Below are 15,502 nucleotides of genomic sequence, written 5' to 3' on the forward strand. Positions count from 1 at the left end.
CTCCTAGGCCGGCATCCGGCCCCATGGGGGAATCAGATCATACATCTCCAATTGCTGGCAGAGTTAGAAGCCGGCAGAGACCAGAACAAGGGGAGACTTCTAAGCTCCTTCCCTTGCGCCAAGGAAGGGAACCAGGGAGCCTACAATATTGGCCCTTCTCTGCATCTGACTTATATAACTGGAAGTCTCATAACCCCTCCTTCTCACAGGATCCCGTGGCTCTAACCGCCTTAATCGAATCTATCTTAGTCACACATCAGCCTACTTGGGACGATTGCCAGCAGCTCTTGCAGGCTCTTCTCACTACAGAGGAGAGACAAAAAGTCTTTCTAGAAGCCAGAAAGAATGTCCCGGGGGATGACGGAAGGCCCACACAACTTCCTAACGTGATCAACGAAGCCTTCCCCCTGACTCGCCCTGACTGGGACTTCAATACACCTGCAGGTAGGACCCACCTACGTCTTCACCGCCAGTTACTCATAGCAGGCCTCCATAATGCTGGGCGACGCCCCACCAATTTGGCCCAGGTAAGACAGGTAACTCAAGGAAAGGAGGAATCCCCAACTGCCTTCCTTGAAAGGCTTAAGGAAGCCTATCGTAGGTATACACCTTTTGACCCAGATAGTGACGAACAAAGAGGAACGACTTAGGAAGTTGCAGGAGGAAAAAGAGGAAAAACTAAAGAAGGAAGCTGAGGAAAAGGAAGAAAAGCGAGAGCGTAAACGAAACAAGGAACTTAGTAAAATCTTGGCCGCCGTGGTGCAAGGCAGTCAGGGCTTAGAGATGGGGAAGTCAGAGAGGGAGGGAGACATAAGGAGGCTCCGGATAGAACGGGACCAATGTGCCTATTGCAAGGAGAGAGGACATTGGGCCAAGAACTGCCCGAGGAAGAAGAACGCTAAGCAAGTCACAACGCTTATGGCTTTAGATGAAGATTAGGGGCGTCAGGGTCAGGAGCCCCCCCCTGAACCCCGGGTAACCCTAACCGTTGGGGGGCAACCAATCACCTTTTTAGTAGATACAGGGGCTCAACACTCCGTTTTGACCAAGAACCCGGGGCCACTCAGCAACCGGATGGCCTGGGTTCAAGGAGCCACAGGAGGAAAGCAATATCGCTGGACTACGAACAGGAAAGTACACCTGGCCTCAGGTAAAGTTTCTCATTCATTTCTTCATGTCCCTGACTGCCCATACCCACTTCTGGGTAGAGACCTATTAACCAAACTCAAAGCCCAGATCCATTTTGAACCACAAGGGGCCACTGTAACCGGCCCTAATGGGACTCCTCTACATGTCCTCACCCTACAATTGGAAGAAGAATATAGACTGCACGAGAAGCCCTCTCAACCTCAGAGGGACATAAAGTTTTGGCTCACATCTTACCCGGATGCCTGGGCAGAAACAGGAGGAATGGGATTAGCTATCCAGCAGCCCCCCATTCACATACAGTTAAAAGCAACCGCCATTCCTGTCAATGTTAAACAGTACCCCATGTCCAAAGAGGCCCACCAGGGCATCAAGCCACACATACGGCGGTTATTAGACCAGGGTATTTTGACCCCATGCCGGTCTCCTTGGAACACCCCTCTGTTGCCCGTCAAGAAACCCGGCACCAATGATTACCGGCCAGTCCAGGACCTCAGGGAGGTCAATAAGAGGGTAGAAGACATCCACCCTACGGTGCCCAACCCTTACAACTTACTTAGCACCCTGCCTCCAACCCATTCCTGGTACACCGTCTTAGACCTCAAGGATGCTTTCTTCTGTTTAAGACTGAGTCCGCAGAGCCAGCCTCTCTTTGCCTTTGAATGGAAGGACCCTGACTTGGGTATATCAGGTCAGTTGACCTGGACTCGGTTACCGCAAGGGTTCAAGAACAGCCCAACGCTGTTCGACGAGGCTCTTCACCAGGACTTGGCCGACTTTCGGGTAAGGCACCCCTCCCTGATCCTGCTCCAATACGTCGATGACATCCTGCTGGCAGCCACCAACGAGGAAGACTGCCGAACAGGTACTGGGGATCTCTTAGTAACCCTAGGCCAATTGGGGTATAGGGCATCTGCCAAGAAGGCCCAGATTTGCCAGGATAGGGTCACCTACCTGGGCTATGAACTATATGATGGACAACGGTGGCTAACGGCTGCAAGGAAGGAAACTATTTCTAACATTCCTGCGCCTCAAAACCATAGGCAATTGCGGGAGTTCCTAGGAACAGCAGGCTTTTGTAGACTATGGATCCCGGGATTCGCAGAGATAGCGGCCCCTTTATATCCATTGACTAAACAAGATACTCCTTTTGTTTGGACTGAACAACGGCAACAGGCGTTTGACCATATCAAACGAGCGCTTCTTAAATCTCCAGCATTGGGCCTGCCAGACATAACGAAGCCCTTTGACCTTTTTGTTGATGAAAGACAAGGCTTCGCTAAAGGGGTCTTGACCCAAAGACTCGGGCCTTGGAGACGCCCCATTGCCTATCTCTCTAAGAAATTAGACCCCGTAGCGGCTGGCTGGCCACCATGCCTAAAGATGATTGCGGCAATTGCAGTCCTTATCAAAGACGCCACCAAACTGACACTGGGACAGCCCCTAACCGTACTAGCTCCACACACAGTGGAGTCTTTAATCAGACAACCACCGGACCGCTGGCTGTCAAACGCCCGCCTGACCCATTACCAGTCCCTCCTCCTGGACACGGATAGAATCCAGTTTGGGCCTGTAGTGACCCTTAACCCTGCAACCTTGCTGCCCACTCCGGGAGAGACACCACCATTACATGACTGTCACCAGATCCTTGCTGAGACTCAAGGGACACGGCCCGACCTGACTGATCAGCCTATCAAGGATGCAGACCTGACCTGGTACACAGATGGCAGCAGCTATCTACAAGATGGAAAGCGACGGGCAAGGGCGGCCATCACGACTGACTCTCAGCTTGTATGGGCCAGCGCGCTACCAGAAGGTACATCAGCACAACGGGCAGAGCTGATAGCTTTGACCCAGGCCCTCCAACTGGCAGAAGGTAAGAGCCTTAATGTCTATACCGACAGCAGGTATGCTTTTGCCACTGCCCATGTCCATGGAGAGATCTATAGAAGAAGGGGACTGCTCACCTCAGATGGAAAAGAAATCAAAAATAAAGCCGAGATATTAGCCTTATTAAAAGCCTTATTCCTTCCCAAAAAGCTGAGCATAATGCACTGTCCTGGCCACCAGAAAGGGGAGACCCCTGAGGCAAGGGGAAACCGCCTGGCTGATACGATGGCTAAACAGGCAGCCCTGGGACCCCAATTGCTAACTGTCACAATACTTACTGAGACAGAAGACATAGATGATGCCACTACTTGGAATTATGAGGAGGCCGATTTGGACTATGTACAAAAACTGGGAGCTGACTACAATCCAGCCCTCAATCGATGGGAATATAAAGGGAAAGCCGTAATGCCCATAAAAATGGCAAAGGAGCTAATAACTCACCTACATCGGCTAACCCACCTGAGTGCAAGCAAAATGAAGACCCTCATGGAAAGGGCCAACTTAGAAAACCATTTCCCCAAACAAAATTTTCTTCTTCATCAAGCAGCTACTAATTGTAGAGCCTGCGCTCAAGTCAATCCTGGAAGGACTGTTATTGGACCAGGTGTTCGGGCACGCGGACGGCGACCTGGCACACACTGGGAAGTTGACTTTACCGAGATTAAACCCGGCATGTATGGATATAAGTATCTCTTAGTATTTCTAGACACCTTTTCAGGATGGACGGAAGCTTTTCCTACCAAAAAGGAGACAGCTACCATGGTTGCTAAGAAACTGTTAGAAGAAATCTTCCCAAGGTATGGTATGCCTGAGGTGCTAGGGTCCGACAACGGGCCTGCCTTTGTCTCCCAGGTAAGTCAGTCGGTGGCCAAGCTGCTGGGGATTGATTGGAAACTACATTGTGCTTATAGACCCCAGAGTTCAGGGCAGGTAGAGAGGATGAATAGAACCATCAAGGAGGTTTTGACCAAATTACTGCTTGAAACTGGCTCTAAAGATTGGGTATCGCTCCTACCTCTAGCGCTCTATCGGGCTAGGAACACCCCAGGGCCTCATGGCCTGACTCCCTTTGAGATTCTTTATGGTGCTCCACCCCCTGCTGTCACATTCTTTGCCCCCGATATCTCCGCTCATGCCCCCTCCCCCTCTATACAGGCCCACCTGCAAGCTCTGCAGTTGGTGCAGCAGGAAGTCTGGAAACCCCTGGCAGCCGCCTACGAAGAGAAACTTGACATCTCGCTAAAGCCACATCCCTATAAAATAGGAGACTCCGTCTGGGTTCGCAGACATCGAGCCACAAACCTTGAGCCCCGCTGGAAAGGACCCCACACCGTGCTCCTGACGACACCCACAGCACTAAAGGTCGACGGAATTGCAGCCTGGATTCACGCCTCCCATGTAAAAGCAGCACATACAGAGGAACAAACCGAATCCCTTCAAGATTTGGGATGGACCGTCCAACGCTCTCCAAATCCACTAAAGATAAGACTCATGCGTCGCTAATCTTTCTCCTTGCTTACTCCTTCCTCCCCTTCGGGGACCATAGTCCACATGTCCCCAAACAATTGACATGGCAAATTTGGTCACAGACGGGAGAAGTTGTCTGGTCCGTAACGGGCCTATACGCACCTAATAACTGGTGGCCTAACCTTACTCCTGACTTCTGCCAGCTGGCAGCAGGCCTTGAAACTTGGGACATCCCAGACAGAAGTCCCCACGAGTTAAATGTTAGCAATTCACCCTGTCCAACGGCTACCATCGTTGGGTGTGCTTGTCCACATGCCCGTTGTCAATTAGCCCATCATGATTTTTATGTCTGCCCCAAAGATGGCAGGAGTCGTGCCCAAGCTTACAAATGTGGAGGATACTTAGAATATTTTTGTGCTGCATGGGGTTGTGAAACTACTGGGGACGCTTATTGGAACCCTACCTCATCCTGGGATCTAATAACCGTAAAACGAGGGTTCAAGAAAACATTGCAGATGACCGATGGGGGAGGAACTGATGACCTCTATGCCTCTATATGTCCTGGTACTAGTACTGGGGGACCAATGAGTGCAGGACTATCACTCCCTTTAAACATAACATTTACCTCCTCCGGAAAACGATTTCTGGATTGGACCTCTGGACGTACTTGGGGTTTACGCTGGTTTCTAGCTGGCGAGGACAGAGGCATTATTTTTAAAATAAAATTAAGAATAGAAGATCCCCAGATACGCCCCGTAGGACCTAACTTAGTTTTACCAGACTCTAAACCCCCCGCGCCCGCCAGACGCCCTCTTACAGCAAGCCCCCCAAAGCCTTCGGCCAGCCAAAGCTCTGTACGAACGTCCCCTGAATCAAAGGCCCTATCAGCCGGGACTGGGGACCGACTCTATAATTTAATTCTAGGAGCCTATATGGCCCTCAATTATTCTAATCCTGATTTTACTGCCGACTGTTGGCTCTGTTTGGCTTCAAGCCCCCCCTATTACGAGGGGATAGCCATCGTCGCCAATTACACCAACCACTCAAGCCCCCCACCTGCTTGCAACTCCCAGGGGCATAAACTCACCCTTTCTGAAGTATCTGGCCAGGGACTATGCTTAGGCCCCGTGCCCGCTTCCCATCAGGCACTATGTAACACCACCATTCGGAATATCCCTCCTGGTAGTAATTATCTAGCAGCACCTAACGGGACATATTGGGCTTGTAGCACCGGCTTGACCCCTTGTATTGCTGCCCAAACTTTAAATGTCACTGCAGACTATTGCATATTAGTTCAACTCTGGCCCAGGGTAACTTACCACAATTCGGGTTTTGTCCTTGACTTCTTTGAGCAGGGGCAAATGTCTCGATACCGGAGGGAGCCTATATCCATGACTATAGCCTTGCTATTGGGCATCGGGGGAATAGCAACAGGTATTGGAACAGGGACTTCCGCCTTAATTCAAGGTAATCGACTCATGCAGCTACAGGTTGCTATGAATGATGATTTAGAAGCCATAGAAAAATCAATCACAGCCTTGGAAAAATCTTTGACTTCCTTATCGGAAGTTGTACTACAGAATAGGAGAGGACTAGACCTTTTATTTCTGAAAGAAGGAGGATTATGTGCAGCCTTAAAAGAAGAATGCTGTTTCTATGCTGACCATACCGGGGTGGTCAGAGAAACAATGGACAAGCTAAGAGAGAGATTAGCCCAGAGAAAAAGAGATTTTGAATCCCAACAAGGCTGGTTTGAAAATTGGTTCACCCGTTCCCCATGGTTCACAACCTTAATATCTGCCCTCATGGGGCCCCTTATTATCCTATCACTAATTCTGCTATTTGGCCCTTGCATCATAAATAGGCTTGTCCAATTCACTAAAGACCGCTTCTCCATAGTTCAGACTATGGTACTAACACAACAATACCAACTTTCAAAACGGTCAGAGTCCCGGACAAGCCTAGAGCAGGAACAAGACGAATGGATATAAGATTCTATCCATGATAAAGAAAAAGGGGGGAATGAAAGACCCCTCTCCCGGATAGACCCCTCCCCTGGTAGATAGATAGGATAACTAACTGCTTGTTTGCTTTTCTGTAAACCGCTGGCTTTTAGGTATGAAATTAGGTTAGGTTATCAATTGTGTGAATTGTTCTCTTACCTTTCTTTAGCTGCGTGGCTCATAGAAATAATAGAGACGCCATGATGGCACTCCTCCCTTCCCCCTTCTTGCTCCCATTCCCCACCTCTCCTTTCGCGCGGCTCACTCCCCCCTCCCCGCCGCTCTCTTCGCGCGCGCGGGTTCCTGGAGCCAACCCGCAAACTCCAAGTATGCCTTTTTTCAAAAGTTCAAACTGTCCACCAATCAATTGCGCCCCACCCAAAACTTCCTATAAAAGACCCTGCTTCACTCCGGTCGGGGTGCTCGGTTAGCTGGAGCTGCCGACCACCCGCCGGTACCTGCGCGACAATAAACCTCTTGCTGTTTGCATCCAGTGGCAGTGTTGGATTCTTGGGTAAGGGGATCCGCGGGTCTTTCAATCCCAGTGTTGGACTCTGTCCACTCGCGTCACCGTGACCACAGTCTGAGGGCAGGTGCCACTAAACGTGTGTAGACGATGAAGAACCAGAGGATGGGAGGTCCAGAAACTGGCCGAGATGTCACACCGCTCCTGAGCAATGGGACTGGAATCCGAAAGCAGGCATTGCTGCTCACAGTTAATGCTTCTATGTGGTTTACAAACAATTGCCTTGTTTTTTTCATTAAAGTAGACAGAGGGGCACCTGGGTGGCTCAGTGGGTTAAAGCCTCTGCCTTATGCTCAGGTCACGATCTCAGGCCCTGGATCGAGCCCCGCATCAGGCTCTCCACCCAGCAGGGAGCCTACTTCCCCCTCTCTCTGCCTGCCTCTCTGCCTACTTGTGATCTCTGTCAGATAAATAAATAAAATCTTTTTTAAAAAATAAATGAAGTTTCTTTGAGGGAAAGAAAAGAAAGTACTTCTCCTATGGGAAAAAAGCTAAATGCTGTGGCAATGTTCTCTGTTCCTACAGACCTTACTTGTCCATGTTTTCCAAAATCATAAATGTTAAAGCTGAAATACATCATAGTTGAGTCTCTTCTCTCTTTTTTAAAAAATATTTTATTTATTTGTTTGAGAGAAAGAGCACGAGAGAGCATGTGAGTGAGGATGAGCGGGGGGGGGGGGGGGGGGGCAGAGGGGGAAGCAGGTTCCCCGTGAGCAGGGAGTCCGACATGGGGCTCGATCCCAGGACCCTGAGGTCATGACCTGAGCCCAAGGCAGATGCTTCACTGACTGAACCACCAGGCACCCTAGTCTCTTCTCTCTTGATACTGAGAATCTTACTCCAGGCAGATTGTGAGGGTGGGTGTGAGTTCAAGTATTATCTCTGTCTGTCTGTCCAGACCTGGTTTGGTAGCTTTAGGCCAACGGATCCACAGAATTAGGTACACCTAGACAGATGGCAGAGCCAATGCAAAGTTCCTTGTAAAAATCTGCCATAAAAGTGTCTAAAAATCATACTTCCGTAAGAAGGCTCATTAGCTTGAATCAAAGAGTATTATTATTATTTTTTTTTTTTTGGTGTTTTTAGAGATCCTGTTCAGACGGAGCCTCATAAGGGTGGACGGAGAACACGTGTGTGACAAGGTAGGTTTGATTTTCTTTTGCCTCTGGTCCTGAACTACGTTTCTGTAAAAATGTGAACTCTTTAAAGGTTGGGGATAAAAATGGGGTTGAGAGCAAAGCTGCCCACAGTGGGGGGGTGGGGCGCAGGGCACAGGGCTCTGGGACAGGAGCTGGACTGTCCTGTCCCTCAGGGCAGAACGTGAGACTCCTGCCCGGCTCCTCCGGCCGGTGTGGTCCCTCTTGGTTGGACTCAGGAAAGGGAGAGGAGAATCAAACCAGGCACCTTTGCTGCCTATGAAACGTGCTAGTTTAGAGGCAAAAAAAAAAGCAAACAAATACAAAACAAATAAGAATTTGATTGGCAGGAAACTGAAATGGTGTGTTTGGATGTTCATAACCCTCTATTTCTTTTCTTTCTTTTTAAGATTTGTTTAATTAGAGACGGAGAAAGAGTGCAAGTGGGGAGAGGAGAAAAGGGAGAGAATGTCCAGCAGGCTCGCGGCTGAGCCCCACGGGCGCGATCTCACCACCCTGAGATTGCAACCTGAGTGCAAACCAAGAGTCGGATGCCCAGCCAACTGAGCCACCCCGCTCCCCCATGCCCTCTGTTTCTTACTATAGATCATTGAGAGTGGTGTGTCTCTTTAAACTAAGGGAGATTTTGGCACCATTCAGTGGATTTTAGGAATTGAAATGAGTTACCCATTTTAGTAAAATCTGTCATCTATACCTGCTCAGCTGTAAACAGATTTCTAAAAAAAAGAAACTGTAAAGAAGGTAACTAACACACCTGACCCTTTCCTGAGGGTAATTGCTGGAAGAGATACTTGGCTTTGGATATTGTATATTATACTTTTCTCCAGTATCTACAGACAACGAAACACCTAACTGCCAGGCGCCCACAGCAACAGAAAAGGCTGAAGCAATGGCTGAGTGACCTGTCGCCCAGCATAATACCCTCTAGCTCCGGCCATGTCGCTGCGAATGGCAAGGCTCTTCCTGATGGCTGCATGGTACCCATCCCACCGTAAGCAGGACAAGTCAGCCAGAGGACGACAAATACCACGTGGTCTCACCCAGACGTGGAATTTAAGAAACAAAACAGATGAAAACAGGGAAAGGAGGGAAAATAAAATAGGATGAAATCAGAGAGGGGGACAAACCATAAAAGACCCTTAATTGTAGGAAACAAACTGAGGGTTGCTGGGAGGGAAGAGGTGGGGGAGGGGGTGGCTGGGGGACGGGTATTAAGAAGGGCGTGGGGTGTGATGACCCCAGGGGTCGTATCCAAGTGATGAATCACTGACTTCTACCTCTGAAACCAATAATAAGCTCTATGTTAATTAATTACATTTAAATAAAACATTTTTTAAAAAGGTTGACGCTAGCTTAAGCTAAAATAACTTGACGTCACGACATGACCTCTTTTTATTGTAATGAGCATAAAACTATTTGGGTTATGGAGGAAAAAGAAAACAAGTAAAGAAAAAACTTTCTGCAAGAAGAAATCAGACTTGAGGAAAGAAAACCAACCTTACACGGACACACGGATGCTGTCAAGGTGCACAGCCTATGGGCTGATCTGGCTTGATTCTCATGGGTGTGCTAGAAACTGCTTAGTATTGAAAGTAGTATGTTTTTTTTTTCCTAAAGGAGCTCCACGCCCAGTGCAGGGCTTGAACTCACGCCCCTAAGATCATAACCTGAGCTGAAATCCAGAGTTGGATACTTAACCCACTGAGCCACCCGGGTGCCCCTAGTATTTAAAACAGTATTTTAAATAAAAGCATTAATACAGCTTAAGCAAATATTCCCCCATAACCTGTAAATGTTTATGTTCATTGTTAAGGGGAAGACTGTGAAAACCAACTTGTTCATCATGCTTCAAAGGCAGGAAAACAGACTTTGGTTTGAAAAAAAAACACCTCAACAGTGTCCTTTAATTTGATTATTTGCCTCAGGGCTCATAAATGAGGATGGAGAGCAGATGCCAAAGAAGAAACATGACCAGGGAAGAAGAAATAGTAAAGGAAATCAGGTTAATGAGGATTCAGTCAAAATCTAAGAAACTGTAAGAACTGACAACAATAGTTTCTTGTCCAAACACGCAGCCTTCCGGAAGGTGTCAGGTGCTGGAACCCCCAGGATGTGGATGGAGACAGTCACTCCGTTCGGAAAGATACTACAACTGAGCTGACCACAGAGTCATCGGGGAATGAGGGTGATTCCGGGCACCCCCGCCGCCCCCCACTCAGTTCAGCTGCAAATTTCAGGACCCTCGGGAAATGCAAGGGACGAAGAGAAATCTGTCATCTCTATGACAAAGGGAAGAGCAGAAAAATTACAGCTTTCTAGAAAATCTGTGTTACTGATTTATCATTCTAGTAAATCTCTTTCTTTTCATCATTTATGTTTTACTTATAACTTGGGACGCCTGGGTGGCTCAGTGGGTTAAGCCTCTGCCTTCGGCTCGGGTAATGATCCCAGGATCCTGGGATCAAGCCCCGCATCCGGCTCTCTTCTCTGCGGGGAGCCTGCTTCCTCCCTCTCTTTCTGCCTGCCTCTCTGCCTACTTGTGATATCTGTCAAATAAATAAATAAAATATTAAGAAAAATTAAAATAAATAAAATAAATAAAAGCTCAACTTGGGGGCCTTCTATGTTTTAAGGGAAATGACAGATTTTGCCCCCAGGAAGAATCTGTTTCCAGCAGTTCCCATTGTGGCACTGGAAGGAACCTGGTCACTCCCCCTGTGCAGGAAGCTCACTTGGAAAGGTCCCTGAGAGCTAACGCAGCGACTGTGTGACTAAGTAACAAGAAGACATCACACTGGCCATGGAGACACAGGTGTTTGGATCCACCTGCTGCCGGTGTCTGAAAACGAGCTTGCCATGTCAAGAACAGCGAGGATTCGACTGACATGGACGGCCCGAGAGACGTCTTAGCCACAGAGCTGTGGAATTATTAGTCTGACTCTCAGAGCTGAGACTTAGCCATTCCAGAAATGTGGCTTCAAAAACACGAGTAAGGCTGTTGTTAACGCAGGACAGAATCCTGTGCCTGTTCCCGCATGACGACAGGGCAACTGTGTTCCAGACCGAACTGTCACACTCAGGAAAGGGGGTCCACTCCAACATGGGCTTTCCACCAAAGTCTGGGCAGATGGATTTTGCTGTCCTGTTAGAGTGTATTCTGTCCCTAAAACAAATATTCTTCGCTGCCACAAGTGTCACATTAGTGTTTGTCTGATTGTTCTTTATTTAAAATAAGATTTATCTGGTCATGGTAACCAAAATAAACACAAGAAAAAGAACTTTCATCTCAAACTTTGCCAGCAGAGGAATAAAAGACAAGAAAAGTATCTTTTAGGATTGTATTTGAGATAGCTGCACATGCATACTATGACCCCATTAAATTTAATAGCAATGTATGAACCGACGCGCCTCCAGAGGAGATGGAAAGGAAATCCACTCAACAGTGACTCGGTCTTCTTTCTCGATCCAGCTGTGGTGGGATTACAGGTTAATTTTCTATCACTTTCCCCCTCTATCTCCTATAGCAAATAGATGTTATTTTTGTAATATTAAAAACATTAATATTATTTCAGCCCAGCTGTGGCTTCCATGAGATTTTCTTGTAGGGGAGGCTGGCCCGGACCTGCACAGTGGGACAGATCTGCGAGGGACGGCGCATGGGCAGGCTTCGCAGACATACCTTGCTGCACGGGGCAAACCAGTAGATGAGGGCCAGGAAGGGCAATCCCACGGCCACCGCGAGGACCACCAGAAACTTCACCGCCATCGTCTGCTGCCGTAGACCGGACAGGTTCTCGTACCAGATGGACAGAAGCTGCTGCTGACAGTTTGGATGAGCTACAAACTAGCAGGGGAGACAGCGTGGTTAGAGAAAAGTTCAGGAGCCCCTTTCCTGTGTTCTAGTATTGCGTTCTGTGATCTCCTGTGAAAAATACCGTTGGAGAAAGAATAAACGTGAAGCACCCAGTTAACAGGCATCAAACAAGGCAGCAGGAGGTTCTAATAGGTATTACGTCAATTTGAAGATTCCAATTTATCAAACTCTTTCTTTATGACTAACGGGCTTTCTTTGGAAGCACAGGAAAAACTTGGAAATTTCATATTATAAAAAGATTCATCGACGCTGTGCACAAGGACTCTTACATGTCTTTTCCCATCTTGAAAGAGTGATGCCAAGATCTTACTGGCCCAGATGTTTAAATACTGTTATTTATTTGTTTAAATCCTTTTTGTTAAAAAGCACACCACAGGGCACCTGGGTGGCTGCCTTCGGCTCAGGAGATGATCGCAGGGTCCTGGCTTCCAGTCTGGCTCAGCAGGGAGCCTGCTTATCACTCTGCCTCCGCTGCTGCCCCTGCTCGTACTCTCTCTTTCTCTCTCTCTCTCTCAAATACATAAATAAAATCTTTTAAAAAGTAAAAATAAGAGAGCAGGCCACCTTTTCCACACTGACCTACAGGGCTATACCTGTTTACCCCCACTGGTATATGGGTCTGTTTCTGGACTATGTATTCTATACCGTTGATGTATTTTTATTCCTGTGCCATAAACTCTCTCAATTGAGAAAACTTTATAATTAAATTCTACTTGTTATCTTTCAGAATTTTTTTCTCACATATTTATTTTTATAAATGAATGCCACATATGACAGAAGGCAACATTATGTGATAGACAAAAAACAATAATGTGAAATAAAAATTGATTTAAAAAAATTGAAAAGTTAGATAAAGGAACTACTGACACTTAAGGATGATTAACCTTGAAGGTAATTAAAACATGATACAATGTTTATCTTCTCAGAATGGTAAGATTTAACAACACACATCTTGAGTATAAAAAAAATAAGCCTTCTGATACACCACCGGCATGTATATAAACTGGCACACTTTCTGTGAAGGGAAACTTAGCAAATATTTTGAATTAACAAAAACCTGAAAGAAAAAAATAAACTCTCTGATAATAAGCTGATTAAAGGGAACCATAATATATCAACACAGCCTTTGAAAAGATGAGATGGATGTTTATTGACTGAGATGTGAAGATGTCCAAGACACAAATTTGTGGAGAGAAATATAATAGGGATTAACTACTCTCCATTAAGAATTGGGAATATAGAGGGGTGCCTGGTGGGTTCAGTCCCTGCAACACGTGACTGTTGATCTTGGGGCCATTAGTTCAAGTACTATAGTAGGTATAGAAATTACTTAAAAGTAAAATCCTAAAAAAAAAAAAGTTGTGAAGGGAAAAAGGGTGCATGTCTATACTTCTTTACCATAAGCATGTATGACTTTTATTAGACTACTTTATTATGTAATAAAAAATCCATACAGACTTTTTTTTATAGAATTTATCCTTAAAAACTGACTTTTTAAAGATATTTAACTTAAGAAAGCAATCACAAATGTGGGCACTCCATTAAAACCAAGACTGAACGTACCCCACAAGTAACATTGGAAGGATGGAGGGCTTAGGTCCTGGAACACATCAACAGATGGGAAATGGAACTGGTTCTCAAGCACTGATGTTCCTCCATTTAACCAATACCTTATAATCCGGACACACACAATCATTTTTATTTCATTGGTTAAGTAAAAGGAAAGCAGCAATCATGACATAAATAAGTCTAGATTTCATAGACGGGCATGTACAGTAGGTTCAATGACTCACAGCTAGGCTCTTTGGATTACAGAGGACTTCCCCTGTGCACCTATAGATTAGAAAAACTCAGCCCTTCATCCTGACCCAGCACCAAGGAAAATGGAAATGATGTAAATGTGGCATCAGGCCTGATCTTACTTTTTTTACTTCGTATTTAATGGCAAGTTTTAAGCGGCTGAGATTTGGACGAGCGTGATCTCCCCCACTGTGGCACACATCAGCGTCCCCATTCAGGATGGCCTCTACTTCTTCCGTATTTCTGCACAGATCAAGGAGTCCAACGACAAAGTCTTTGCACTGCATTGACAGCTTTTTGTAGTCATTCTAGGACAGACAAAGCAGAACAAATATCAGTAACAGAGAAGTAGCACATGTGCTGTGCTACCGACTGGAATTTATCAGGGACTTGACTGTGTGTAGAGAAAACAAATGGGAAAATTCTATCTTTATTTAGGTTTACTGTTCTTTTAATGTGCATTAATTGCTGTGCTGCTGAGTAATTTCTGAACTATCTTATCATCATAAAGATCTTCTTCGTATCCAAAGAAAGGAGATTTTTAAAACATAATCCAAGCTATGTAAAAGTCATGTAATCGGCCAAACTCTGTGCGGGGGGGGGGGGGGGGGGGTGGTCAGGAAAGATACAAAGTAAGCAACTTCCCACCAGCCTGATCATACTACTTTGCATACATAGTATCTCTTATGTTCACACAAGGACATAACCCACATCTGAAAGATCTTTGGAAGATCTTGTAAACCCGGTTGGTAAACTTGAGAAACACAGGACATTTGGACAAGCTCCAGAGAAAAACAAATATATGTGATTTATCTATTTAATACATTGTTACTGAGGAACTAAACCAAAATCAGGGTCAAAAGACAAGATCTAATACAAACTCTGAAAATCAAGATTCTTTTCTTTGGAGAAAAGGAAATTTAAGAATATTTTTTGTTTTAATTTATTGCTGATGGCCTAATATTATGTTGGGAAGATTTAAAAAGTTTAGATAATATTCAAATGTCAAAAATTCACATCTTGAAAACATACTCAACATTACTATTCATCAGAGAAATGCAAGTCAAAACCACAATGAGACACCACCTTACATCTGTGAGAATGGCTAAAACCACAAAACCAAGAAACAATGTGTTGCCAAGAATGTAGAAAAAAGGGAACTTGCATGCACTGTTGGCAATGTTGGGAATACAAATTGGTACAGATGCAATGGAAAACAGTCTGCAGGCTTCTCAAAAACGTAAGGGACTCCTGGGGGGCTCAGTGGGTTAAGGGAGCGATTCTTGGTTTTAGCTCAGGTCATGATCTCAGGGTCATGGGATCAAGCCCCTTGTCAGGCTCTGAGCTCAGAGGGAGTCTGCTTGAAATTCTCTCCCTCTGCTCTTCCCCCTGCTCTAACATGTGTGTGCATGCCCCCCCCCCCCCAACATAAAGAAATAATTCTTTAAAAACAAATTAAAAATAGAAATACCATAGGATCTAGTAATGCCACTACCGGATGTTTACCCAAAGAAAAGCAAATACAGTAATTTGAAAAGATATGTGCACCCCTTGATTTTAGCAGTGTTATTTACAGGAGTTATTTACAGTGTATAAGTGGGGTAAGTGCCCACGAGTGGTGAATGGATGAAGAAGGGGT

General features: G+C 46.0%; 1 protein-coding gene across 2 annotated transcripts in view; it reads right to left on the minus strand.

Annotated features, from left to right (window-relative positions):
• Window positions 1-15,502, minus strand: part of TRPC6 (transient receptor potential cation channel subfamily C member 6) — a 113,922-nt gene that overhangs the window by 22,028 nt on the left and 76,392 nt on the right. For both annotated transcript variants that reach the window (XM_059179094.1, XM_059179084.1), the window contains exons 3-4: window positions 13,986-14,171; window positions 11,869-12,033 (exon numbers count right to left, since the gene is read on the minus strand). In XM_059179094.1, the coding sequence (XP_059035077.1) occupies window positions 11,869-12,033; window positions 13,986-14,171 (351 nt within the window). The remainder of the gene's footprint in view (window positions 1-11,868; window positions 12,034-13,985; window positions 14,172-15,502) is intronic.

The sequence above is a fragment of the Mustela lutreola genome, chromosome 1 (assembly GCF_030435805.1).
Source record: "Mustela lutreola isolate mMusLut2 chromosome 1, mMusLut2.pri, whole genome shotgun sequence".
Lineage (NCBI taxonomy): Eukaryota > Metazoa > Chordata > Mammalia > Carnivora > Mustelidae > Mustela > Mustela lutreola.